Below are 26013 nucleotides of genomic sequence, written 5' to 3' on the forward strand. Positions count from 1 at the left end.
AAGTATTTTGGGGGTCAGTGAAGCCAGCAGCTGCAGGTCAGGGACGTGAGGCTGCAGATCCAGAGATATCCACAGGGAGAACAAGCACAGGACCTCGGGGGAAACACAGAGTTAGTGATATGTAATGGTGGTTATAACTGTATGGAAGGAAGAGAGAGGAGAGGAGGGGAGGGGAGCTCAGTACATAATTAGAATCTCCCAGCAGTCTAAAGCTATAGCAGCATAACAAAGGGACAGTTCAGGTGATCCTGAGCAGCCCCAACTATAAGCTGTATCAAAGAGGAACGTTTTAAGCCTAACCTTAAAAGTAGAGAGGGTGTCTGCCTCCCAAACTCAAACTGGGAGCTGATTCCACAACAGAGGAGGTTGATAACTGAAGGCTCTGCCTCCCATTCTACTTCTAGAAACTCTGGGAACCACAAGTAAACCTGCAGTCTGAGAGCGAAGGGCTCTGTTAGGATGATACGGTACGATAAGGTGTATAAGATAAGATGGAGCTGGTCATTGAGAGTTTTATATGTTAAAAGCAGGATTTTAAATTCTATCCTGGATTTTACAGGGAGCCAATGAAGAGAAGCTAATACAGGAGAAATCTGATCTCTCTTACTGGTTCCTGTCAGAACTCTGGCTGCAGCATTTTGGATCAGCTGGAGGTTTTTGAGAGAATTATTGGGACATCCTGACAATAAGGAATTACAATAGTCCAGTCTAGAAGTTATACATGCATGGACTAGTTTCTCAGCATCACCCTGACACAGGATGCTCCTGATTTTTGCAATATTACACAGAAAGGCTGTCCTACAAACTTGTTTTATATTCAACAAGATTAACAAGATCAACAAGATTATCCACCTGTGTGGGACTAAGATTAAAGTAATTGCTCTCTGTTGTGTTGGCATATGGCCCTGAAGTAAATAATAGTGGAACCATTTCCTTAAATTTAGTTACTGCATTATTAGATAGACATCTGCTGTAATAGAACTCTTTGGTAGGTGTTCCGTAGTCTATTATTGTGAATTCAAATGTTATTAAAAAGACAATACAGTTTTGTTTAAAAACAATAAGATGTTCAATTTCTATGCCATATGTCAAAACAAGATCAAGGGTTAAACTATGAGTTGGTTTATTGACATTTTGAGAGAAGCCAACTGAGTCAAACAATGAACTAAATGCAGAGTTGAGGCTGTCGCTCTTATCATCTACATGGATACTAAAGTCACCCACCATAATGACTTTATCTGTACTAAGCACTAACTCAGCTAAGAACTCTGAGAATTCAGATAGAAACTCGGAGTAGAGGGCCGCTGGCCGATATATAACAACTAACAGAACTGGTTTTCATGCTTTCCAACCTCTTTCCAATTTCCAAGTGTGTGAGACTAAAACTAAGGCTTTCAAACGAATTATAACTAAGTTTTGGTCTCTGGTTGATTAATAGGTTTGAGTGGATGATTGCCGCCACTCCTCCCCCTCTGTCTGTACTTCTAGGTACATGAGCATTAATATGACTGGGGGGAGTTGATTCATTTAGACGAACATATTCTTCATGCTGCAGCCAGGTTTCAGTCAGACACATAAAATCAATATGATGATCTGTTATCAGATCATGAACAAAAAGAGACTTAGATGACAGAGATCTAATATTTAACAGTCCACATTTAATTGTCCTGTTTTTGGATTGTAGTGGAGTTGTATTAATTTGGAGAAGGTTGTTGTTAACAGCCCTTCTGTTGTTAAAGTTAGATTTATAGAACCTGGATGGTCGGGGGGCAGACACAGTCTCTTTGGATATTGGGAGGGTGACAGCCATACAGAAGAAGCAGAGAGGCAGAGAAGCGTGTATGACTGCAACTCTGCTTCCTGGTCTCACCTCTGGACTGTCAGGGGTTTGGTTTTCTAATAAATTTCTACATATTCCTAGATAAGAGAGCTGTACCATCCAAAGTGGGATGTATGTCGTCTCTCCTAATGAGACCAGGTTTTCCCCAGAAAGTTTTCCAATTGTTTGTTAAGCCCACATTGTCTTCTGGGCACCACCTCGACAACCAGCGGTTGAATGATAACATGCGGCTATACATGTCATCACTGATCTCATTGGGCAAGGGTCCAGAGAAAACATAGGTTTAGCAAATTTACAGGGGGTGAGTTGTGAACTGTGGGCTTCTGTTTAGGACCAAGCTTCCTACGGACAGTCACCCAGCTCGCCTGGTTTCCTGGCTGCTCGGGAACTGGTGGGGGCCGGCAGACACAATGGAAGTCATTCCGCTGAAAGCAAACAGTCCAGTATTTCCAAATGGAACAGTAGAGTGATATGTAAGTCGTCATCTTCCCGCTTGTATAAAATCTAACTCAAAAGACATAATGGTGGATCAAATTCTGTGCAGTGGTAATGGATTATTTTATTATTATTATTATCATAGACTTAACTTGATAAGAGGTTGTTTTGTCTTTGGCTGACGTGGTGTAAAGATATTGCAAATCAACAAGATGACAAATTGGACTGACAAATTGTTATAGGTAGATAATATGAGCATTTTCTGATTGTTCCCTCTGTAGTTTCTATCTTTGGTGAGGTTTGTAGGACTGTAAACCTTCCAATGTTAGTCACGCTTATCAGAAACCATTAATATTGAAAGGAAATAGTTTTAGATACCTTTTATGAGCAGCCATCCTCACTGTAGCAAACGTAACACAAAAGGCTTGTCATCAGGACTTTTGGTTTCCAAAAACATTTGCACCTAGAAGTGAGTGTCAGCTGGAGCCGTGATAAACACACATGTAGTCAGGCCCATCCACCATCTTTGGAATTGTTAAATTTGAACTGACATTGAAAACCTGTAGTAGTGAATAAATGGTCTGCACTTATGTAGCGCTTTTCAACCTTAGTGGTACTCAAAGCGCTTTACAATGTTTTCTCATTCACCTATCAGTGGCGGCAGAGCTGCCATGCAAGGTGCTGCCTGTGAATGGGGGCAACTTCGGGTTCAGTGTCTTGCCCAAGGACACTTGGACAACTACCACATGAGCCACAGCTAAATGCATAAACATGAAATGCTGAGGTAAACTGTCTGTAGTTTCCTCAGTGTCCTGACTGTAGAAAAGCCGCAATACCCCTAAGACATGCACTTTTTGTAAGTGATGAAAGAAAAGCCTCAACCCCACGTCACGGCATAATTGTTAAGACGACTAGCGACTGTGTCATTCGCAGGCAACATTCCTCTTGATTTATTGTGTGTGACTGCAGTTTCAGCTCTTGACACACATGTGCATTTGTTTTTCCATCCATCCATTCTCTACACACCGCTTAATCCTCACTAGGGTCGCTGGGGGGGCTGGAGTCTATCACAGCCGACTCAGGGAGTGCATTTGTTTTATTTCCTACTAAATGTGTAGCAAATGCAACACAGGTTGTGCAGATGCACACGGCTGTTATCGGTTAAATTATCATGTTCTTGGAAGGCTTGCAAAGGTAGGGGTGAAAACTGAATGCAGCAAAATATAGGGAAAACCTGGAAGACAACCTCATGCAGTCTGCAAAGAAATGTGGAACTCATCCCGCCTAAATCGCAGTTCCCTTTTTTTCAGCAAGACACTGACCCAAAGCATACATCCAAATTGACAGTCAAAGCCCAGAACTCAGTCCAACTGAGAATTTGTTATTTTTTACATATTGCAAATCCTTGTACATATTATACACATTCAATATTTTGTCTGGTAATTGCCAAAATATCCCTTATTTAACAAACAAATAGATGTAAAATTCCTTGTTTTCAATGAAGTTGCAACTAATTGTGTCTGCTTTTAGAAATATATTGACAGCATTAAGCTTGAATCTAACAGAAATTAATTTTGCAAATATATTTAGTCATTTTGTGTCAAAAATGCTTTTTTTTAAAAAAACAACAAAGCCTTTATAATTACAGGTTTTTAATATTGTTAATGTTTTATTGCCATCAGACACTTGGAGTCAGTCTAGTTAAGGAAGGACTTGACGAATGACTGAAGTAAATGTCTTTATATTTCCACAGCTTTTATTCTACACCTCCAAGTTCATAACCACCCCAAACCATAATATAAATGGATAATGGATAACCATTCCATATGGGACTTTTAAGACTCAAAACTGGGATGATGCTTAAATGGCAATAAAAATGACAAATTTAAAGTTGAAATCCATGAAAACTGTTTACAAAACAATGTTTTAAGGAAAAAAAGAAGAGACTACAGCAGAAAATAGCATGATAACAGATTTTTGTTGCATTCTGTCTGGTCAATTATATTGCAATGTCTGTGATTGTTTAAACATGAATTAATAGGGAAACAGCAGTTCTACTGTTATAATCTCTCCACACAGTAGGGATTCGTGAGCACAATGTGCCTTATTCAGAGCACAAATTACAATTTTGAAAGTACGTGTGGTTTAGGCAACAACACAAACTATTAATTCCAAACTATTAATTAGTAATTTGCATATACAAGTTAGAACATATATTTCTGTCCTTTAAAATGTTCTTAGTGATTTCTGAAACTGTAATACATCATCTCAAATTTTGGGAAACCTATTCAACAAATGCTCTTTGCATTGCTCTGTATCCATATCGCACTTGACTTTACTGCAGTGCCAGCTACAAACAAACCTGCCAGTGCAAAGGTCCTGATTTTTCATAATTCAAATAGTCAGAGCTTATCAAGTGAGGCATTTTGTTATAGATCCGAGATCAAGGTCTCCGATGACCCTGAAATAATCTGCACCATCCCATCTGCTTTGATGCGGCAGATGATCAGTTACTGGCAGCAAGGTGTGAGTCAACGTCTGTCTTCATGTCAGCATCATTAACAGTTTATCAGCCACAGTTGTACTGAAACTATAATTCTGTCTAATAAACTAATAAATATTTACAAGGTATTATCTGGTGTTGATCGCCTCACATTGGCACTTTGAGTATCTATATTCCAGGCTTTGGCTAATCATTACTCACATCTTGCTACTTTTGCTTTTTATTACCTTTTACTCAGGTGAGTCTCTGGTGTTCAAAGGTATTAAAGGGAACGCCGTCTGCGGACCAAAAGACACACAAACGTGAGGTTATCTATTTTCTGGTAATCAGTTACTTCTCCATTGCTTGCACCTGGTGCAGAGGTCGCTGCAGTGATACTTCCCTTTGCCACAAGAAGAAGAGCTTGTTTCCCATCTGTCGTCCGTCTGTCTTTCTGCGAGAGCGTGAGACTGCACATTCATGTCCGCCATGGGTTGGATAAAGGAGTCACAGAAAAAGAAGAAGAAAATCATTGTGAGTATTGTTTTTTTTTTTTGTTCTATACTGATGTGGAATCTCAGTTTAAAAAAAAAAAAAAAAAGGCTGCTATGTTTCAGCTTTAGCTTTAAACAGTGAATACAAGTTGCAAACTGTTCTTTGGTAGGTCAGGTTTTGCCGTGGGGATGCCTTACTTTTTCAGAAACTACTGGTTCATGCTAAGCTATTGAATATTACTTGTGCTGAAAAAAATGGTGTCATCCATCAGACAAGCTACAAACTCTGGCAGATTTACATTCGAACTACATCATAAGTATGCTATGAGACTTGGAAATTAAACAGGTTCCGTTCATGTGCAGAAGGTAAGTCCTGCTCGTATAGAATATTATTATATACAAATGAGCTTAAAGTAAGTGACTGTTCGTGTCACTCTTACAGATAAGTATGCATATTACTTTCGGGGGGGGGATACCACATGGTACCTGGTAACCTCAAACACATTTCTGGTAGGTGTTGGATTCCACCACGAGCGTCCCTCATCTCTGATCTGAAATCATGGACAGGAAAGTTTTTGGATTGAGAACCTCAGAGTCATGTCCCTGCTTTATGCAGATGATGTAGTTCCGTTGGTTTAATCAATAATCAATTTAACTGATATGTGGCTTGCAGTCAGAATGAGAGTTTTCTGCATGAAATCGGTGGATTGCACCCTCTGGGTTGCTGCCACAAGCAAAGGAGTTTAAGTATCACAGGATCTTGGTCATTAGTGACAAGAAAATGGAGCATGAGATGGACTGATGGATTGGGGCAGCAGTCAATATATGTTCCTGTCACGGATCAGGTTCAGACACTCAAGTGCAGACATAAGACTTGGAAAACCAAGCTTAAGATGACAATATTTACACCAACACAGTATGTACAGAACGGGTTCAAAAGGGGACAGGAAACTAAATACATATAGAGACACCTACAGGACAGGCGGAATAACCACATATGGAATAAACTCTTAAACCAGAAAATAATTACAATCAAATAATTTTTCAAAGCTGAGGTACTCGAGGCTGGTAACACCAGGTCAGGCAAACAAAGTATCCACAGGGTTAAGTGGACAACAAAGGCTACGCGTGTCATGTGCTAATGGCTAGGCTAGTTGGGTTCAGTGAGAGACTGGAGGTTTACAGACAGTTGACCAAATGCGTATGGAGGGAATGGGAGGCGTTGTGGTGAGTGGCGCTGGAAGGAGATGGCAGACCAGGTGTAGTGGTGGCTGAAGACGGAGACAGTGAAGATGGACCAGAAGAGCTGGTGGAAGTTTGGGTTATGTCCAGCGGAGCCAGGTGTGGATGATGGACGAACGGAGATGCAAGCCAGAGCTTGTGAACAGCGAGGTGGTACAAACTGGAGTGGAGGAAAAAACAGGTTTGTACACAAACAACAGAATCACAGAACTTGAGCAGAACGGAGCCGGGGTAAACTAACTGAGCGTGGTTTACAGTCTGGCATCAAGTAGTGGACTGAAGGCTGCTTATATTGTGGCTGGTGAACCGTTGCAGGATCACCCCTCCTTACCTCAGGTGTGATCACTCAGGTAATAATCCAATCCGCTGCACCTGTCTGCATACTCACCACACACACACACAGGAAAAGAGTGAAAGGGGAAGGGGACTGCCACGAGGATGGATCAGAGGCGGAGGGCATGACACTTCCAACCCTTAAGGACCTAGACTGCAGACACAAGGAAGCAAAATGAGTTTCCTCCTTAAGGCAGCTGAGCTCAGAGATAGAATGTAGCTTGGAGTCAAGCATCTGATTAGGAAGCCTCCTGGACGCCTTCCTTTGTAGAATTTTTGGACATGCCTAACTGGGAGTCGAGCCCCAGTGCAGACCCAGAACTCTCCGTAGGGTTTACATGTCTCACCTGGCCTGGGAACTCTTAAGATCCTCCAGAAGAATTGGAAAACATTGCTGGGTAGAATAACGTTGTTCTGCCCTGGTTAGCCTGCTGGCACCAAGAGCCTGGACAAGCAGAAGAAGATGTGTGGATGGATATACATGCTTCCACTCATTCACATTATTCAACATTACAACATTTCTTCATACGTAGACGATGCACACATATACCTTTCCTTGAGACAGGGTGACTCAACAAGTCTTGCTGCTGTTTCAGATCGTCTCAGTCATGGCAACTGTTTGGCAACAACGTTTTTATCAATTCAATAATTAAAAGTGAGAAATTACATTGTTCACTTCCCCAAACTGTACCAGTCTCATTGAAGGCAGCCTTGTGTCATTGTCTGCTAATTTGATTCAGATTTAACTTTTGAACTGCAGATCAAGGAAGTCCGACCATGCCACATGAAGATAAGGCTCACAGGATAGCCTTGCTTTAATCAGATGTTGTGCTTTAACTGCATATAAAGCGTTTTATTGCTCATTGGGGTTTTATTGCTTTTATTATTTTACTTGTGTTTTTTTCTAATGTTGGCAAATTGTGTTTTGCATTTTTGCATCATTTGTCTTCTTGTTTAAACTGTATCTTAATTTCACCTTACTGTTTCATGCAGTGTTGTTTTGCCTTCTGCTTCTGCTCTGTCTGTCAAAGCATTTTGAACTGATAGATTTTTGTCCAGCAGCTTCCAGACCACTCAGTTTGTTGCCTTTTGAAACGCTTTCCAAGCAAGACTCAGATGCCAAAACAGTCCTCTAACGAGATCAGTCAAAACATAGAATCGCTTCAAGCTGTGCTTCCAGAAATCTCATTCGAGCAAATCAACAGTTTCCCTTCAGTTCGTACATCAAGGATTTGGGATCATTATAAAAATGATTGTTAAAAGATGTTCAACAAACAGCTTAAAACATTTTCAGACTGAATTTAAACCTACAAGTTCAGCTTTAAAGTGGTATCTGTCAGCTATAAGAGCAACAGAGGAACTGATATGCAGCTGCAACACGCTTTAACTGCTCTGGAATGTGAAGGACGTGTCACAAACAATTTTCAGCTCCATTTATGTAACAAAACATCACTCTCCTGTAATCACATGAGAATGCTGTTGGTGTTGAACCCGCTGCCCTTCACACTTTATATAAAACACATCACTCCATGACTCACAGATCGACCCCGACCTCTGTCCTTTCAGCCTGTTTGATTGCGATTAACTGAGAGTGAATTGTGGGAAAACAGGTGCCAGTTGGTTGAGACGGAACAGAAATCTGTGTCTCATCCTGTAAGGTGAAGATTTTGTTGATAGCTTCACATTGCATTTTTATTGGTGCATGAACTAAGGAAATCTATCTTCAAGTGTGTATATTTGTGTGTCACAGATTGGCGTCTTGGCAGTATCAATTGTGATCCTGGTCCTTGGTCTCGGACTCGGGCTTGGACTGGATTTGCAGGCATGTCGAAACAAAGGTGCAGTGAGTCACACACACACACACACACACACAGTCAAACATCAAATTTCTCACATACATCACGGAAATTTACAAAATGTAACTAAAAGCAGCTGTCTGTGTCTGCCATCACCCGCATAACTCATGCTACTGCTTAGGTTGACCTCTGGTTGATACTTTGTCAATTAGTCACATTAATCTTGGTATTTTCTGTGATTGTTTGTCACGACTCAAGATAATATCAATAACGGTGATTCAGAAGTATGGTGAGTCATGATTTTTAGAGTGAGTCTGTGGTTAGTGGCCAAAGGGGTTCACATCACCACTCACTTTGAGGAAGACATTAAAAAGAGAGTGAATATCTCCGTAAATGTAGTTTTAAATGTACTTCCATAACTGGTATTGAGGTGTTTAAGGTGGTATTATTGCGGCTAGTTACTGTGTCTTTCTCTTTACACATACTGCAAAAATGTTCTATCAGATACGAGTCTCCCACCTCCGTGCTTCTGTGTCAGGACGATGCATTCACTGTTGCAGTCCTGGTTGGATTCACACCAAACGTGCTGAATTCCATTTGAGCCACACAACCTTATCTTGGTCCTATCTGATCAAAGAATGTGCGCAATGTTTATTGGGCTTCTTTTCAAGTTCTTCGTCAGAGTTTCATCTTGCGGTTTAGTGCAAAAGAGTGAGACAGGTTGAACTTCTGAATTGTTCTTTAGACTTTCTGAGCTGTGACAGAAAGTCAGATTTTCACTGATAACCCCTGTGCCAAGCCTGGAGCAGTTTCCATTACCATTACATTGTAAAAGTAGTGCACTGTCAGTGGCCTCATTTAAGAGGGATGAAGACCACAACTCTGATTAGTGGTTCTACGTCTTATTGAATAATCACAGTCATATTCCTCCTGATCACTGCTGTAGCAGTATTTGCTCTGGTTTAGTCGGTCACTGATCTTTCTGTATCCTTTTTCATCAGTGTAAAGTCTCACAATCTTTTCTATGTGGATCCATGATGCAGATAGACACAGAACATAAGTCCAAAACGGAAAAAGCTCTAGTGTTCACAGGTGATTTTCATGCATTTTGGCTGGTTGGAAATCACAGATGTACTCAGGGAGGTTTAAGTGATAGCAGGTTTTATAACTTTTGTGTCAGATCACAGGTGTATTCACCAAAGTATTTGTGCATTTGATTGTTCAGAAGAGGAATTAAATATGAGCCTAGAATATTTAATGCCCTGTTTCAAGCTGATTATTATCTCAGTAGTGTGACTGCAAAATTAAACTGCTTAGTCAGGTATGGTGGTTTGGTAATGCTGCAAATAAATGTAACTAAAAGGCCTCAAGGGACACGAACAAAGAACGACTCTCTGTTTGTCACATATGGACTTTTTTTTTTGCAGCAACAACGAGGAACTACTTTGGTGGCTTTGGGGAGTTTCCGGTTTCGTAAATTCTCCTTTTATTCCACTTTCTGCTGAGATCTGCTGTTTATAACTAAACAGAATCCTGTAACGCACAGGAAAAACGTCAAAGGTCAGCTGACAATTTACGTTTCAGGTCATTTGTTTAAATCATAAGACACAAGGCCTGAGACAACAATAAATCCTTCTTTTATTTTATACAGACGTGCATTTTTTCCACTCTACAAGACTGACTTGCTGCACGTACACTCGGAAACATTAACTTAGGTTTCATGGTCATGTGGTTACGTATACGTGCATCACTCTATAAAGGTATCCAGCAATCAAATATGCTGTCATGAGGTGATGACTATGTTTTTAAATTTGGACGACAGCACATATTGAGATTCTAGCAGTGGAACATCCAGAGTATCTGAGCCCAAAGCAGTTTCTTGGCAATTTTCTGCCACATTTTTATTTATTATGGGCTCATAGTTCATTGCACCATAAAGTCCTGCACTTGTATGGAAAAGGCACAATAACAGCTACAAGTAAAGAGAACTCAAACATGTCCTTTGTGCATTACGACACATTTCTAATGCAATAAATAATGATAACTGATGACTCAGGTTGTTCTGGCAACACAGAATTTTTAGTTTTTCACAGAATCTGGTTAGGGAAAACTATTTTTGGCATTTAAAAAAAAAAAAAAAAAAGCAAGGCCTGTACAATAAAGTACTTTTGATAAAATATCACAATTTTAAGCTGTAATTAGATGAGTAATTTGAGGATTGTCAGAAAGGTGAAAGTCCAATTCTGGCTGTTTGCAGTTCCCTCCTGATAAATGGTTTGATTTTGGTGATTTAAAAAAAAAAAAAAGACAACATGCTATTTCAACCCGCCGGCAGGATTTGGGATGAGAGTATAAACTGACTATTTCACGAATGTGGTGGCAGCGAAATATCTTTTTTTGCATAATATCTTGGCATGTGTCGGCATTATTACAGCCTGCTTGAATGTGCCATTTGTCCTAAAAAGGACAAAACTCAGCTAAATGTGCCGTTTGGACAAAGGTTAAAGAAACGGTTTTGCCATGGAAAAACAAGTCAGCATTTAAAATAAGACACGCATATCCCTCAGTTCTGCCGAACATAGACCACTATATTTGTCATCTGGAGACAGTTCACACCTTGGTGGGTCACTGCTCACATGTCTTGTCACATGAGAGTTGCGAGACTGAAAATGTGACTCACAATACAATGTGTCTCATCAATACAAGCCTTCATGTGAACATCAAAGTTTTAATATTCTTTTCAAAGGCAAAACCAAATAACAATGTCAAAACACTGGGACATGACAGAACTAAACACTGAGCCACTGCAAACCCCAAACTAACAAATATCTCGGTATTAGGCAACCAAAAGGAAAAAAACAAACAAAAAAACGACACTACATATAACATTTTAAGAAAAATTGCCATTTAGAGTAATATAGTATTATAGTAAGAGATGCTAAAGTTTGATTTGTAAAAACTGAATTGAAAAATAAAAAAGATAAAAGAGATAATATTTATGTATTTATGTATTTTTTGTATTTGTATTGTATGCGTATAATATTAGCAGAGCGAAGTAATAGTTTTGAGAAAAAACACGTCGGTCACAAATATTTTTGTGGATCCATTAATATTTACATTGAATTATACTGTAAATATTAATAGATATTCTGAAAAAAAAATCTAAATGTTCCTAAGTGATAAAATGAAAAAGGAAAAAGCTGAGAAATGAGCGAATATTTCAGGACAAAGTTGTAATATTGAACATTAATTCAGTTACTTCTCTGTTGCAATACAGCCACTGAATGTATTCTGAAACTTTGTCACTAATCACCTGTTTCCAGAGAAATTCTCACAAGAGGCCAGAAGGTTGGCAACAACAACAAACAGAAAGAGAAAAAAAAAAGTGAATGTACTTGTAAGGCTATGTTGAGGGAAACGTGTGTTGACTGTTCTGATATTTTTTTTATTTTTTTATCTGGTACGAGATTGTTTGTCTTCCTGGCAGTCATATGAAATCAAACCCACACAGTGATACCCGCGTGCCAGAACCAGGTGTATTTGTTTTTCTTTTTTAAGTATCGGTGAAGAGACAATTCCAAAGTTAATCAAAAGCACAGGAGAAGGATAGACACTGATTTGTCTGCATACCACTGGTTAATTTATAATTCTGACTATTATTTTTGATATCTAGTCATGCACATGGCATCTGGGGAAGTCCCGCCAAGATTTACAGTAATACGAGCTTCTTTCAACATTGTTTTCCTCTTTCTCACTCAGCCATGAAGCTTTGACTGATGAAGAACAAGCACCAGTTGTTGTGTGCACAGCTACTGAAGCTTTTAACTCCTTCAGGGGGAGTCATAGGTGTCTTGGTGGCCTCCCTCACTCGTCTGTTTCTTGCAACTGACTGACTGATTCAGCGGTGTATAGATAAGGGATGGACAGATGGTATAACATGACCACGGTTTTAAAATATTTTAAGGATTCATCTTGTCTTTCTGTTCCAGTTACACCCCACACGTCCTGCAGGGAAAGATGCTACGAGCCCTTTGATGATGAGATTCCTGGCTGCAGATGTGACAGCAGCTGTACTGACACCAACAGCTGCTGCTACGACTACCACGACCTCTGCACCGTTCCCAGTGAGTTTGACCTTTCCCTTCCTAAAACAGTCTCCCAAGATAGTTCAGATACTTCTGATGCTACAAATCTAGAAAATATATCTACTAGTCTTGATAAGCAGTAGTTTATGTTGATGCCTTCGCAGTTGAGCTGATGAGAATCACAGTTGCAGTTTTGCTTTGGGGAACCCTCAGGCAGTTTCTGGATGGTTTTTCTTTCTTGTTCCATTTTTACTCACTGTGGGCTCATTTTTCACAACCATATAAAGTATAATTCTCATGAATCATAATAAAATAAAACAAAATAAAATAATGAAAGCTAAATATCTTGAAAAATAAAATCAAGATGTAAAACATTTTTCCAACTGCAAACAGGTGGTGACTCTCTCTGTTTACATTTTAAATTTCTTTTCATATTTGTCACCTCTCTGCCTTCAGTTCAGCCAAAAAAGTAAAAAAAAAAAAGTCTCTATCTTTGTTGATAGCTTATTGGTTACACCAAAAAGCACAAAGGTTTCAGCCTTTAACAGTTCGCAAAAACAATTTATTTTATTTTTAAATGAGACATGTAGAATAAAGTGATTTTGCTTAGATATCATGATTTTAAGCTTCGATTTGGTTGCTTTCCCAACAAAATGGCACGTCACAGGTGGATAGTCCAAGGGTGGCTAAAAGGGTGACAAACTGACATTTTTTTCCCATTTTTATTTATTTATTTTTTTTTACTGTTTCCGGCTCTGACAAATGGTGTCAGTTGCTCAGGAGGACTGAAGCAAAATGGGGATTTACAATCAAACATTTCAGATGTGCAAATTGTTTCATGCTCAATTCAAATGAATGAGATGTTGTGCCTACCTCTGTACCTGTTCCCTTCAGCCCAGCAGTGGGAATGCACGAAGCTGCGCTGTGGCGAGAAGAGGCTGGATCAGAGCAAGTGTCAGTGCTCTGACGACTGTCTGTCTGCAGGAGACTGTTGCACCAATTACAAGCACGTCTGCCACGGTGAGACTGTGCAGGAGGACAAAGAAATCTAGAAACGAGACGATGGATATCACAAGACATAAGTTAAGACGAGGCTTAGGAAAGTTAAAGCTGCTTTACCCTAACAAACTGTAAATGACCCCGGCTGGTGTTGTGTGTCCCCCATATGCAGCGTGTAGACTATGTAGGTCATATCTGAAATGCTGGTGAGCTTTCATTTCGTTGGCTATGACTTTGATGTAATAAACAATGACCTGACTGATTAAAAAAAAAGGAGACTCATACGGGTATGTTTAATTTCCACACTGATTTTGGCCTGGGAAACGTTGTTCTGAGTTCTTCTCAGGATCTGAGTGCCTCCTGCAATTATAAAGTGCTGCTAGAGCAGACAATTAGGGTAAAAACACAACTGTGTTTGAAGATTAGCCAATTGTTATTGAACCATCAAATATAATTTTATTGAACGATGCAATGGTATTTGCAATGATTTACAATAAGCAATGGTGAAATGCAGCATACTAAGCATGCATTCTTTGTTTTTCCACCGTGTTACAGGGGACACTGAGTGGGTGGCGGATAAATGCGAGGACCTGTCAGCCCCTTCGTGTCCAGCAGGGTAAGACTGTATAATAAAGATTTATCATCATTGATGGGGAAATACAACAAACTCAGTGAGCTGAAGACAACTGATGAAAAAATGAGCTTTTTCTTGTAATGCATTTCTGCTTTTCTAAATTTATTGTGCAGTTAGAATCTGCCGCTGTACCGGTTTAGGTTAAGAAACTCTACGTACAAAGATTAAGGTGTAAAAAAAATATGTTTGCTCTTTGCTTTTTGTCAGTTTTTGAAGGATGTATTCTTACAATTTCAAAGCTCTTGTTGTCAAGCAGACTTCCTCCAGAATCCGTAAGCTTAATATTTACTCCAAAACAAGGTTTGCATAGGAGTGTTATAATTAAGTATGTTTCGAGCTATTACGTATTCTGAATCTGTATTTCCCCACTGAACCTATGATCCTGTTTTTCTTTTTTTTCTACTGAGCACAATGCACGTCCTTGAAGATAACCTGGCCAATGAGAACTGGTTCACATACTGGGAGACAGCTGAAACTCCTCTTTTCTATCAGTTGCTTTAGATGCATGCCTTTTGGACAACACACACACACACACACACACACACACACACACACTTTGAATTCGATCCAAGCAGTTTCTGTTCACATTTCAGTGAACTTCCACATGAACAGTGGTTAGCCTGTTCCAAATTAACCTCGGTAGCGTACAAGTCCAACCTCTGTCTGTACTGAACGGGGAAGTCCCAGCACAAGAAGATATCTGTCAGCTGAACCCAAAAAAGACTCAGTTCAGCTGGACATGAGATTCCTCTCTGTCCCTCTGAATTCCAGTGCTGCCTCACTTTACCTGTGACCTGAATAAATTCTACAACTGACAAAAACAAATGAACAACTACAAATGAAGATTTCTCCGGTTTGTTCTTGGGCTTCCAACTAAAGAATCGGGTCTAAGAGGAGGCTAAAATGAGAAAAACTGCACCTGCAATTTTAGGTTTTGTTGCATAACCCAGCTGGTTGTGAATAACTGCAATTTTCATGTTAATATCAAGAGCAAATATGAGCGCTATCCCTGCATGTGTATCAGGTATTTAAACCTCCTATTATTATCCACTCACAGCAGCTCTGCACCCCATCAGAGTATGTTTGTTAGAGAATTGAATTTGCATTTCTTTTCTTTTTTCTTTTTTCCCACCTTGTAGCTTTAAATCGCAGCCGCTGCTCCTGGTCTCTTTGGATGGCCTGAGGGCAGAGTACCTGCAGACGTGGCGCGCTCTCATCCCTGTTCTGGACAAACTCAGTTAGTGTGAACCGCATTATGCACTGTCAAATCTGATTTTCTCAGCTCAAACACATGAGGTCTCACAGGAAACGTAGCAACTCTACAGTCGACCTCTTTAACATGATTTTACACTTTCTTAGGAGACTGGTTATACATTGCAGATATCTGATATCTGAAGTCGAAAAGAGCATTTCAGATATCCACAACGACATCGCTCTTCTTCACAGAAACCTTTCCAATGCATGTAAAAACTGGATTTTGCACTTTTTGCATGACCATCTTGCAGTTTGTAGTCAATGCGCGTGTCAGTTGACATGCCCTGAATGTTGGCCTCATTAACATGTCCAACTCATTGAAAAACACAATGACGCACCACTCCATTCCTATTAGTTGGAAGCCTTTGATGGATTTAATTTTCTCTGGCACAGCTTGAAATGTGGTCATCTGTTCTTTTACGCAACAGGGGCATGTGGATCGTCAGCTCCTTACATGCAGGCCGCATTTCCAAGCAAGACGTTCCCGAATCACTACACCATTGTTACGGTAAAAGCTCCAGGCACCTACGCTGCTGCACATGGAGCCATGCACACGTACACGCAAACAGCACTTTGCCACGAACACAAATCTGATCCAGTGAAGCTCTGGGAGTGAAGCTTTTGTTGTGTTGTTGAACCGAAAGAGTGTAATTTTAGCAAGCGATGGTTGGAAGTTTCTGCAGTATTTCAGCGCTAATGCTTGCATATATCAAGTCAGTTTTATGTAAATGGTGCAAATGCACAACATAAGTCATCTCAGGGCACTTCACGTGGTAAAGACCCCACAAAAATATACTGCAGAGAGGAACCAAACAAATCCAATGATTACCTTAGAGCAGGTCTTTGGCAATAATTGGAAGAAGAAACTCCCCTTTACCCAGAAGAAACCCCTGGCAGAACCAGTCTTAGGGAGGGTGGTCACGTGCCTTAAGCAGGCAGGTTGAGGGTAAACAGGAGTCAGAATGCAATAACTAAATAATGCATATACAAACCATGAACAGTCAGTTTAACCAGTCAGTAAGTGTAGATTAGAAACATGAGAGATATCTGCAGACAGGACAAAAACAGACAAAGAAGGTTAGCATTATGCAATGGTGGCAAATACGTGTATGCAGGACAAAAAGTGTTGAGAAAAGGTGCTCAGTGCATCATGGGACATCCCCCTGCAGCGTAGGCCTATAGAAGGAAAATTAAAGAGTGATTCAGGGTCACCTGATCCTAAAAGTAGTGAGGGTTTCTGCCTACTGAATCCTAATTAGGAGCTGGTTTCATAGGAGAGAAGAATAATAAATGATGGTTCTGCCTCCGTTACATATCTGGAAAATCTAGCAACCACAAACAAACCTGCAGTCTGAAGAAAGTGCTCTGTTGAAATAAAATGGTACAACAAGGTCTTTAAGATAAATTGGGGCTTGGTCCTTAAGGGCTTTGCATGTGAGCAGAAGGAATTTAGTTAATATTCTGGATTTTACAGGGAGCCAATGTGGAGAAGCTGAAAAAGATCTGTCCTGTTAGTTCTTGTCAGAGCTCTGGCTGCAGCAGTTTGGATCAGCTGGAGGTTTTTCAGAGAGTTCATGAGACATCCTTGATAAGAAGGATTTACAGCTATCCAGCCGTGAGGTTACAAATGTACGGATCAGTTGTTCAGCATCAGTCTGAGTCAGGAGTTTTGAAACAACAATCCCTGTGAGCAAGACGTTCAGGAAACAGCTTCAGTTCTGTCATCTAATAATGCCCCAGGGTCAGCTGAACTATATCTTGGCATTTTGCAACATAATTTCTGCAGAGGCTTGAGGAACCTCCCTGTGAAGCATTTGTTTAGTAGATCTGCAGTGAGGGAATTCCTTCCACTCTGACTCACTCATTGCTGGGGATCACTCTGCTCTGTCATAAACATGTGATGACTCACAGATGAATTTTATAGAGAAACTAGTTCCGATCCAAATATCTGTCACGTCACACGTTTCTTTCTTCCCTTCAGGGTCTCTATCCAGAGTCCAACGGCCTGGTCGATAACTCTATGTATGATCCGGTGTTAGATGCCAGCTTCTCTCTGTCCAACTCAGAGAAAGACAACCCCGCCTGGTACCTCGGGCAACCCGTGAGTCACAATATCCTTGATAATAAGCCATGCAAACATTACATAAGATGCAGTTGTTGTTTTAAGTAAGAGCTCCTTTTCTGCAGCAGTGTTGTCTGGTTCTGAATATGCAAAGACACGTATCTTCAGTAAGTTCTGTGAAATGCACTTGTGAAACCAACTAAATGTCAGCTAAGGTGAACTTCTTCTGATTGCCAATGTGATAAGATAGGGTTGAGATCTCGAGGTAACAGGATGTCAAGGATAATTTCATTTGATTACGTGGTGCAACTAAGGCAAATGGAATCTTTTAGATAAAGATCTGTGTTAGATGTTGCAAAAGATGGACACCTTATTTAGTGCTGATCCACACTAGTTGGTGAAAATCAAATTGCCTGTCTTTTTCTGGAGATTTGGCACACAGCAAAGTATCAGGGACTGAAGGCTGGGACTTTCTTCTGGCCGGGATCAGACGTCCAAATCAACGGAACCTACCCTGACATCTACCAACCTTACAACGGGTAAGACTGGCATTCCTGTGTGTTCTGCTAGTGCCGGGACGTGAGCCAATTTGATTTGAAAAAATAAAAACAGACACGCCACAATTAAAGATGAGAAGACATCTGTGCTGCAAACAAACCAGTTTGTTAGTTGGCAAATGTGCTGTTTTCAGTTTATCTTATCCCCATTAGATTATTAAGCTGATTCACACGTCTTGGTCATACTTACCAGGAAAAATTCGCTGTGCAACATACTTCAGCACTGAGTCACACAGTGTAGCTGCAATCTGCAAACATAGAAACTATCCAAGAAAACAGTCTGCTGCTCCTCACTGAGCCACTGAAAGCCAAGTTAGTCACTATTTTCAACTGTTCTTCAAGTCTCCTAAGAAGTCCATGAAGCACCACCACCATTAATTTCATGTCTCATTGAATGACTGCTTTCAAACATTGTTGCTCAAATTGTGAACCTAACCTGAGATGTACAAGCTCATGAATCATATTTTGGTAGCAGTTCATACAATTAATTAACTAAAAATGTGAAAATGTACAGTAACGTACAGATTTAAATATTTCTACAGTGTTGACATTTGTGTGTTTATAAATTAGGTAATTAATTTTTTTTTGTATTACATTATATGTTAAACATTTAAATGTTTATGCTTGTCATTTTAAGAGAATTGCATTTGCAGTTATCGCAGTCAGAGGCCTTCATGATTCTGATTGGTGGTCACGTGCAAGTCAGAATGAGGAAGTTGTGTTGTTGTAAATCATTATCTGTCTCCATAGTGGTGTTTCTCCTTAGAAAAGTGATCCAAGCACCACACATTAAACCCACAGTACTATTCAATGTCAGGCAGATTGAAAACATGCCAGATAACTGTTCGCTGCAAGACAAGCGAAGCAGTTTCAACTGAGTTTAAATTTTTTGCACATCTTCACGCAGAAGCAGGTTAACTAACAATGTTCAGTATGCGCAGTTAAATGTAGCACAAATGTACTGCAACAACGCTTGCTGTCTGTGAACGTTACTGGTTTTAAAAGTTGCTCATTTTTCTTACCGGTCATCACTGTAGAGCTGAAATCACTGAACAGAATCCACACCACAGACTAACAGTCAATGAAGTCACAGGAAACAAATGCAGTTGTATCGTCCACTTTTGATCTCCTGTGAGAGAGAAAAATGATGAGAAAATGTGGAGCTTTTCAGCGTTGCATTTTAAATCATTGTGAAGACTCACGTGCTGCGACATCTTCAGCATCCAAATATTTATCAGTTGCTGATTCAAGTCTGCAAAACAAAAATTTTAAAACTAAATAATGAAAATCACATCAAGTCTAATGGATGCAACTTGATTCACAGGTTACTGTAAATGTGTTTTAGTCCAAGTGTTTTTTAAGCAACACTTTATACTTTGGTTTGATCTTTGAGCCAGACAACATAATTATAATTTGTGTGGCAATAAAATATCCATAAATGTGCAGTGTGTTGATACAGAACTGGCTGATAAGACTGTATGTAATATGACGGGCAGAATAAAGCAATCATTGCAATAAAGCAGCCATAACCGGTGATGTAGCACAGATGTGCTGTGTTGTTTTGGTAAGAGCAGAGCCTTTTATCACTGCGTGGGGTGGTTGGCTGATGAGGAAGCATTGGTCTGCCAATTCAGATGTTCTTCAGCTGAATCAGCTCACGGCTGAAATTTCAAGAATTCCTTTTGACGCTCTTTCCTACGTGTTTTCTGGTTCAGATAAGAATCGTTTACGTGGTGTTTACGTCCTAGATGTTCTGAGCGGGCTATCTGAACATTTTGTTGCTCTTTAGCAACCAGGGAGGAGTTGCATGGTTACACTGATAGGGATTTTGAAAGGATAAGAGTGCACAAAACTTATGAAAAGACCAAACCCAAAATCTCTTAAGCTAGTATCTCAGTTCTTTGTGCTCCCTGCTCTGTCTTCCAAAACAAACATAGTTTCAAAGGACAAATGAAATGTACGACATCAGGAAGAGCCTGTCTGAACATGCAGCACAACTCCTGATACAGCCTCTAATAATACCACACATTGACTACTGCAACTCCTTACTGGCAGGCATCCACGGCAAACCTCTGCAGATGATCCACAATGCAGCACGTCTGGTTTTCAACTGGCCAAAAAACAGCACATTACCACGCTGTTCAAAACTCTGACAGACACTTGTCCACAAAACTACAATGAGAACAGCTCCCTCCTATCTGAACTCTCTCCTTCATGTCAACACTCCAGCTCACTACACTCGACCAACAAAAGCTGCCTGATCCAACCACCACAACAGGGCCTGAGGTCGAATGCTAGACTCTTCTCCTCTGTGGTTCCCCGGTGGTGGAAACTCTGTTCAATCTGCTGATTCCCTCTGAGTCTTTAAGAAAAGACCAGCTCTTCACTGAAAACTTCTGCTCTTGACAGACTGGAAAAAAGAAAAAGAAAAGAATCCTATTACCTTCTGCTCTGCCTGTAGGCACCAAAGTACCAACACACCTGGACTTGTTTTTTTTATGGCACTTATCCAGGTTGCTTTCTCCCGACTAGATCCTTGCTTGTGTTGTATCTACTCTCAGATCTAAGTCGCTTTGGATGGAAGCGTCTGCCAAATGAAATCGTAGAATTAAAAAAAAAAAAAGCTCAGTAAAAACAGTGTTTTTGGTCAACATTTCAGTTCACTGATGTCTTTAGCTTTTGAACAGAGGAGCTTAGTCGTGCAGAGGGCTTTATGTTCACTCACAATAATCCTTAGGTTGCGTTTACTGCCACTGCAAGGCTAGAGGAACCAAGTGCAAACACTGGACGAAGGAAAAGACTGCAGGGTTTGTTCTGAGAGCAGAACACTAGAGCAGGTCATCAGTGGGAGCCGGGGGCTGAGGCTCGGACTCGTACCCTGTAAAGATCTTTTAACTGTGATGGTATACAGATTTCCCTCGTTTTGTTCAATTACAGATAATAAATTAAAGAATCACAAATAAATAAATAAATAAATAAATAAAAGCACGTTAACCACTAAAAACAGGCCAAAACTGTAAATAAAGTCCGCATCAAAAATCTCAACAGTCATTCATTCAGCCATTCCAATTTTTACTGCACCTAAATCAGCCAAAAGTGCCACTATTTTACAGATATTAGGACTAGTAGTTGGAAGACGGGGGCTGAGGCTCAGACTCGTAGTGGGGAGTCAGGGGCAGAGACCAGTAGCTGGAGGCTGAAGTTGTCCTGAGCCGATTCATGCACAGAACTGAGAGCACAGAGAAGGTGAAGCTCATTAAACCAGAGCTGCAGATTATGAAAGACGGGTCTTTAGAAGCAGACTTGATGCAGCAGCTGCAGCACACACACAAGGGAGAAAGGGAGCGGCTGCATAGCTTCACGTCTTGGTTTTGATCGTTTCATGGGAGTTTTGTAACGATAAGAAAAAGCACAGAAAATAACCAGACTCGTACTGATTTTCCTTTTGGAAAATTCTGGTGGCAGATAAGATGTCTCAGTAATGTGTTTACTTTCATCCTCATCAGACCTTCCACACTGCAAAAACTCCTCCTCCCACACGTATCTACAGCACCGCACGCCGTTCCTCCGATAACACGCCTGACTATTACTGCTGCAGCTCTGCAACCATCCTCAAAAGTGTCTCAAATAATGGACTTAAAGATGATAGACAACAAATTCAAACCCATGCATTCCATTATTCCATCTCTGGGTCACAACAACGACTGATTCAGTCGACCTATTCCCAGCAATAAATTAAATGCAAGATGAAACGACTAACTTACTGATTTAGATAAGCTATTTAAGTTGCAAACATTATTTTGATGAGTTTTGAAATAATGTTAGTAATTACATCAACTTAATATTGTCAGCAACTGAAACTCAAATGTCTGTGTTAGTTGATTTGGAATTACATTTACATTGGGGTAACTTGGCTTTAGAACGTATTTTTTTCCACCTTGAGTTCAGGTTTTCAAGCTGCCTTTCATATACAATTTCAAATTTAAAAATACTCTAATCATGGAGAAAAAGTCAGGTCCTCGAACTCAAAGTAGTTTGTCTGAACATAATTTTATTAGAGGTTATAACCCCCCAAAATGTATTTTTTATACTCAAATTTTTTTAGAGTGTAAACAGGTGTTTTGCTGATTTTGATCGGAAAAAATAGTTGGATCAGCTTAAATGAATTGCTTTAATTAGCAACACACAGTTTTGTTAAGAAGTCATATTAAACAGACTTAAATCAATTGAAACTTTTTGAATTCAAAGTTTTCATTGCTGCAGGTCATTTCTAAGGAAAGTCAACATGAAGTTCCCCATTTTTTTCAACTGATGTAATTATTTTTATCTAAACATAAAATGTAAAATGTGATGTTGTCATTAGACTTAGATTTTTTCTTCTTCTTCTTTTTTAATCCAACTTGATTAACTTGCAGCAGAACATGAAGGGTGTTTAGTGAACGCACCATGCTAAAGGAGCACTACACCTAATTTTCATGCTCAGGCTGAAGTTAGAATACCAGTTTAAGGAACCAAAGTGTAAAATTTCAAGTTAAAAGAATCCACAAAAGTAAACTTCCCCCCCAGGGCAGCTGTGGCTACAATCGTAGCTTACCACCACTGGAATGAATGTGTGTGAATGAATAATTGACAGTGTATGTGGTTGGAGTTACTCCTTGAGTGAGAAAAGCGCTACATAAATCTAATCAGTTATTGTTGTTGTCACAAATGAGGAAAAATAAATAAGACAAAATACCAGAAGCTTTTAGTTTACATCTCTACTGTGAGCTCTCTACTCTGTCTGTCTGCAGCTTTCACTTCCAACCCCACTGCTTTCTTAAAAAAGTCGCAAACATAGCGTTTCATTTAAAAATAGTCATAGTTTGGTAATTTCCTAAAGTGGCTGGGTGCTGTAGTTTTTATTTATTGTTTTCAGTGGAAGATAAATCCACATTTGGTGTTGTCATACATGTACATTTCATGGAGGAAAGAGTGGACACATCATCCTCGATATTAAGAGTAATTAGAATATGTGGAACAAGTAGTGTTCCCAGCGCATCCCCCCCCCCAAAAAAAAACATGATCTGATCAAATAGCAAAGAGAATAAAAAAATAAAAATAAAAAAATAAAAATAAAAAAAAAGAAGTTAACACTACTCATAATGTCAAGACATGGACTTTCATTTTCTGTTTTCATTTGGTCTTTTTTAACTCTTTAAATATGAATCGAGTCACATGTAATTATCCCACAACACCCACACACACAAATACATTCCTGCTATAATCTGATGCAGAAATGGCACGAATAGTTGGTCAAAATTGCAGGAGAGGAAGTGTTTGAGACATGTGGTTGTTTTCTTGTCCAAAAGCACGAGCACGCGTTTGTTGTGGGCTGTGACACACACCAGTGTCTGGTAGCCTGAGAACTTGAATGTATTACTCAAAATAGACCTCCTCAATAACCTTTAATCACCTCTGAGGTAGCCATGTCAACATATAGAGATAGAGATTCTGTTTCATGCGTGACTGTGAGCTCCAGACAAAACAGAGTTGAGGGTTTTCCCACAGAAGGATGTTCTCCAACCCTAACAACCCCCCCACTAATTGACCCACTTGAATTTTTGTTTATCGCTCTGAGCTCCTGTCCCATTTCAACTCACTGTGGGCTCTTTTTTTTCTCTCACTGCAATCTAAAGTCCTGCAACTCTATGGAAACAGCACAACCATGACTAGAAGTAGCGAGAAATCATGTGTTCTGTGCAGTATGACACAATTACAATGCCTTAAATCATTAAAAAAAGGAAAAAAAACAGTTGACTATCTTTGAATATTTAAAACCTGGAATCAGCATCTCCAATGCTTTGCTGTGGCTAAGGTGTCACCAACACTGTGGGAAAAAAAAAACAAAAGTCGCTCAACATGCTGTAGATATTTCACTATTTGTATTTTAAATTGTTTTAGTATTTTCTTCTCTTTGCTCTGTCCGCACACAGCATGCTGTTCAGCCGAAACATCCCTGAGTCTCTTGATGTTTACAGCATCTGCTTTCTTGCCAATGTTTAATTTTCAGTATAGTATAAAAAGATTTTAATGAAATATGGTGCATTTAAGCTTAGCTTTGGTTTACTTTTGTGATGAAACGGTATGAAACAGATCAGCAGGACTGTTGACAAGTCAAAAATGTAACATTTATTTCCTTTTTTTCACAGTTTGTGGTTCAGGGAAATTGTGATTTTTTTTTTTTGGATTAAAATAAAAACAAAACAAAACATGCTTTTCAACCTCTCTGTCAGGTTTGGGGTTTATCAGTGTTGAAATAAACACGACAAGTACAAAAATGTTTTTTTTACACACAATATTTGATGTTTCAATCTGTTCTTTTTCTTGTTTGTTTTAGCAAAGTGCCATTTGAAGAAAGAGTTTTTACTGTGCTGAAGTGGCTGCAGCTGCCTGATGATCAGAGGTTGGTTGTTCCTGGATTCACAGGATTCAGTCATTCAAAGTTTTTGCTTGTTGGATTTAAGCTAAAAAAATAAAATAAAATAAAAAATTACTTTTCTCCCCAGACCAGATTTCTATACGTTGTATCTGGAGGAACCTGATAAATCTGGACACAGCTACGGTCCTGTCAGCGGAGGGGTAAGCTCACCTCAACTCGATTGTATCAAGAGGAAGAAACTAAGGAAAACGCATCTTTTTAGTTTTTGTCTGTTTCTCATTTCCTCTGCTCGGTTCTGTCCCCTGACTCTTCAGTGAATCAGGAATTGTTTGACCCTGTTGTTTGCATTTTTCACTGATCTGCAATTTACCACTTTAGTCAGATCTCTGTGTTCACATCCTCTGAATTCCTCACACACACGGCATAGAATCAATTGCAGATCCACATCCTGCAGCCATTAGCACAACCGATTACTGATGAGGCTGTTAATGGCACCATTGGAAAAGTTTCGAGGGACTTAATGACAAATCTTCATCAATATTAAAACCATTTTAATCACATTAGCAAAGACGAAGCTCTTTATGAAGCTCAACAAACAGCTTGGACAGTTGTGTAGTGCCTTACACAACTGAATGGTTTACGGAAAAAGACGTCTAAATTCCCTGATTGCAGCTTCTTAAATGTGAATATTTTCTGGTTTCTTTACTCCTCTGTTTAAACTGAACATCTTTGGATTGTGGACAAAACAAGACTTTTGTCATCTGGGGCTTTTTGGGAAACACTGGTTGAATTTTATATTATTTTAAAAACCATTTTCTGACATTTTATAGACCAACCAATGAACCGAAAGATTGAGAAAACAATCAACAAATAAAATCAACAATGAAAACAGTCATTAAACGCAGCCCTGGTGTGATTCCACCCTATGAGCCATTTTCAGGGTATTTTAATACCTTTACATTTAAGCTCTTATCTTGGTCATTGGAAGGACGAACCACACATGCTACATGCTGTTTTTTTCAAAACAGTTGAGGCAATCCAGATCGTCTATCTTTTGAAATGATAATAAGTGCATTTTTTTTTGTATCAGCCTTTATATCAAGAACAAAATAATCCCTACAATGAACATATTGTGTTGTTACAAGGATCTCGCTCTAAAACACTGGCAGTAGAGATACTTTTTCACAACTGTGTAGGGGAGAGTTTCTGGAATCTGGTAAAAGTCCGAACCATAATGTTAGGATGCTGCACTCATTGTTTTATTCACATATGTAGCCTTAATGCAGAGTTGGATTTCATTCAAAATGACTTTCTTCTCGCCAACATTTCTTTGTACAAACAAGGAACTGCAATTGTTAGAAAGGTCAAGTCATGCAGTGTTT

The 26013-nt window shown here is 39.6% G+C and overlaps 1 protein-coding gene across 1 annotated transcript in view; it reads left to right on the plus strand.

The window, feature by feature from the left end:
- The first annotated feature begins 5187 nt into the window (after positions 1 to 5187).
- Positions 5188 to 26013, plus strand: part of LOC103362057 (venom phosphodiesterase 1) — a 53187-nt gene continuing 32361 nt past the window's right edge. Inside the window, exons 1-11 of the mRNA XM_008288312.1 lie at positions 5188 to 5291; positions 8577 to 8664; positions 12612 to 12746; positions 13602 to 13727; positions 14262 to 14322; positions 15480 to 15577; positions 16023 to 16102; positions 17576 to 17695; positions 18086 to 18195; positions 24590 to 24655; positions 24759 to 24831. Coding sequence (XP_008286534.1) covers positions 5238 to 5291; positions 8577 to 8664; positions 12612 to 12746; positions 13602 to 13727; positions 14262 to 14322; positions 15480 to 15577; positions 16023 to 16102; positions 17576 to 17695; positions 18086 to 18195; positions 24590 to 24655; positions 24759 to 24831 — 1011 coding nt within the window. The 5' untranslated portion in view covers positions 5188 to 5237. The remainder of the gene's footprint in view (positions 5292 to 8576; positions 8665 to 12611; positions 12747 to 13601; positions 13728 to 14261; positions 14323 to 15479; positions 15578 to 16022; positions 16103 to 17575; positions 17696 to 18085; positions 18196 to 24589; positions 24656 to 24758; positions 24832 to 26013) is intronic.

Source organism: Stegastes partitus, unplaced genomic scaffold (genome assembly GCF_000690725.1).
Source record: "Stegastes partitus isolate 25-593 unplaced genomic scaffold, Stegastes_partitus-1.0.2 Scaffold552, whole genome shotgun sequence".
Classification (NCBI taxonomy): domain Eukaryota; kingdom Metazoa; phylum Chordata; class Actinopteri; family Pomacentridae; genus Stegastes; species Stegastes partitus.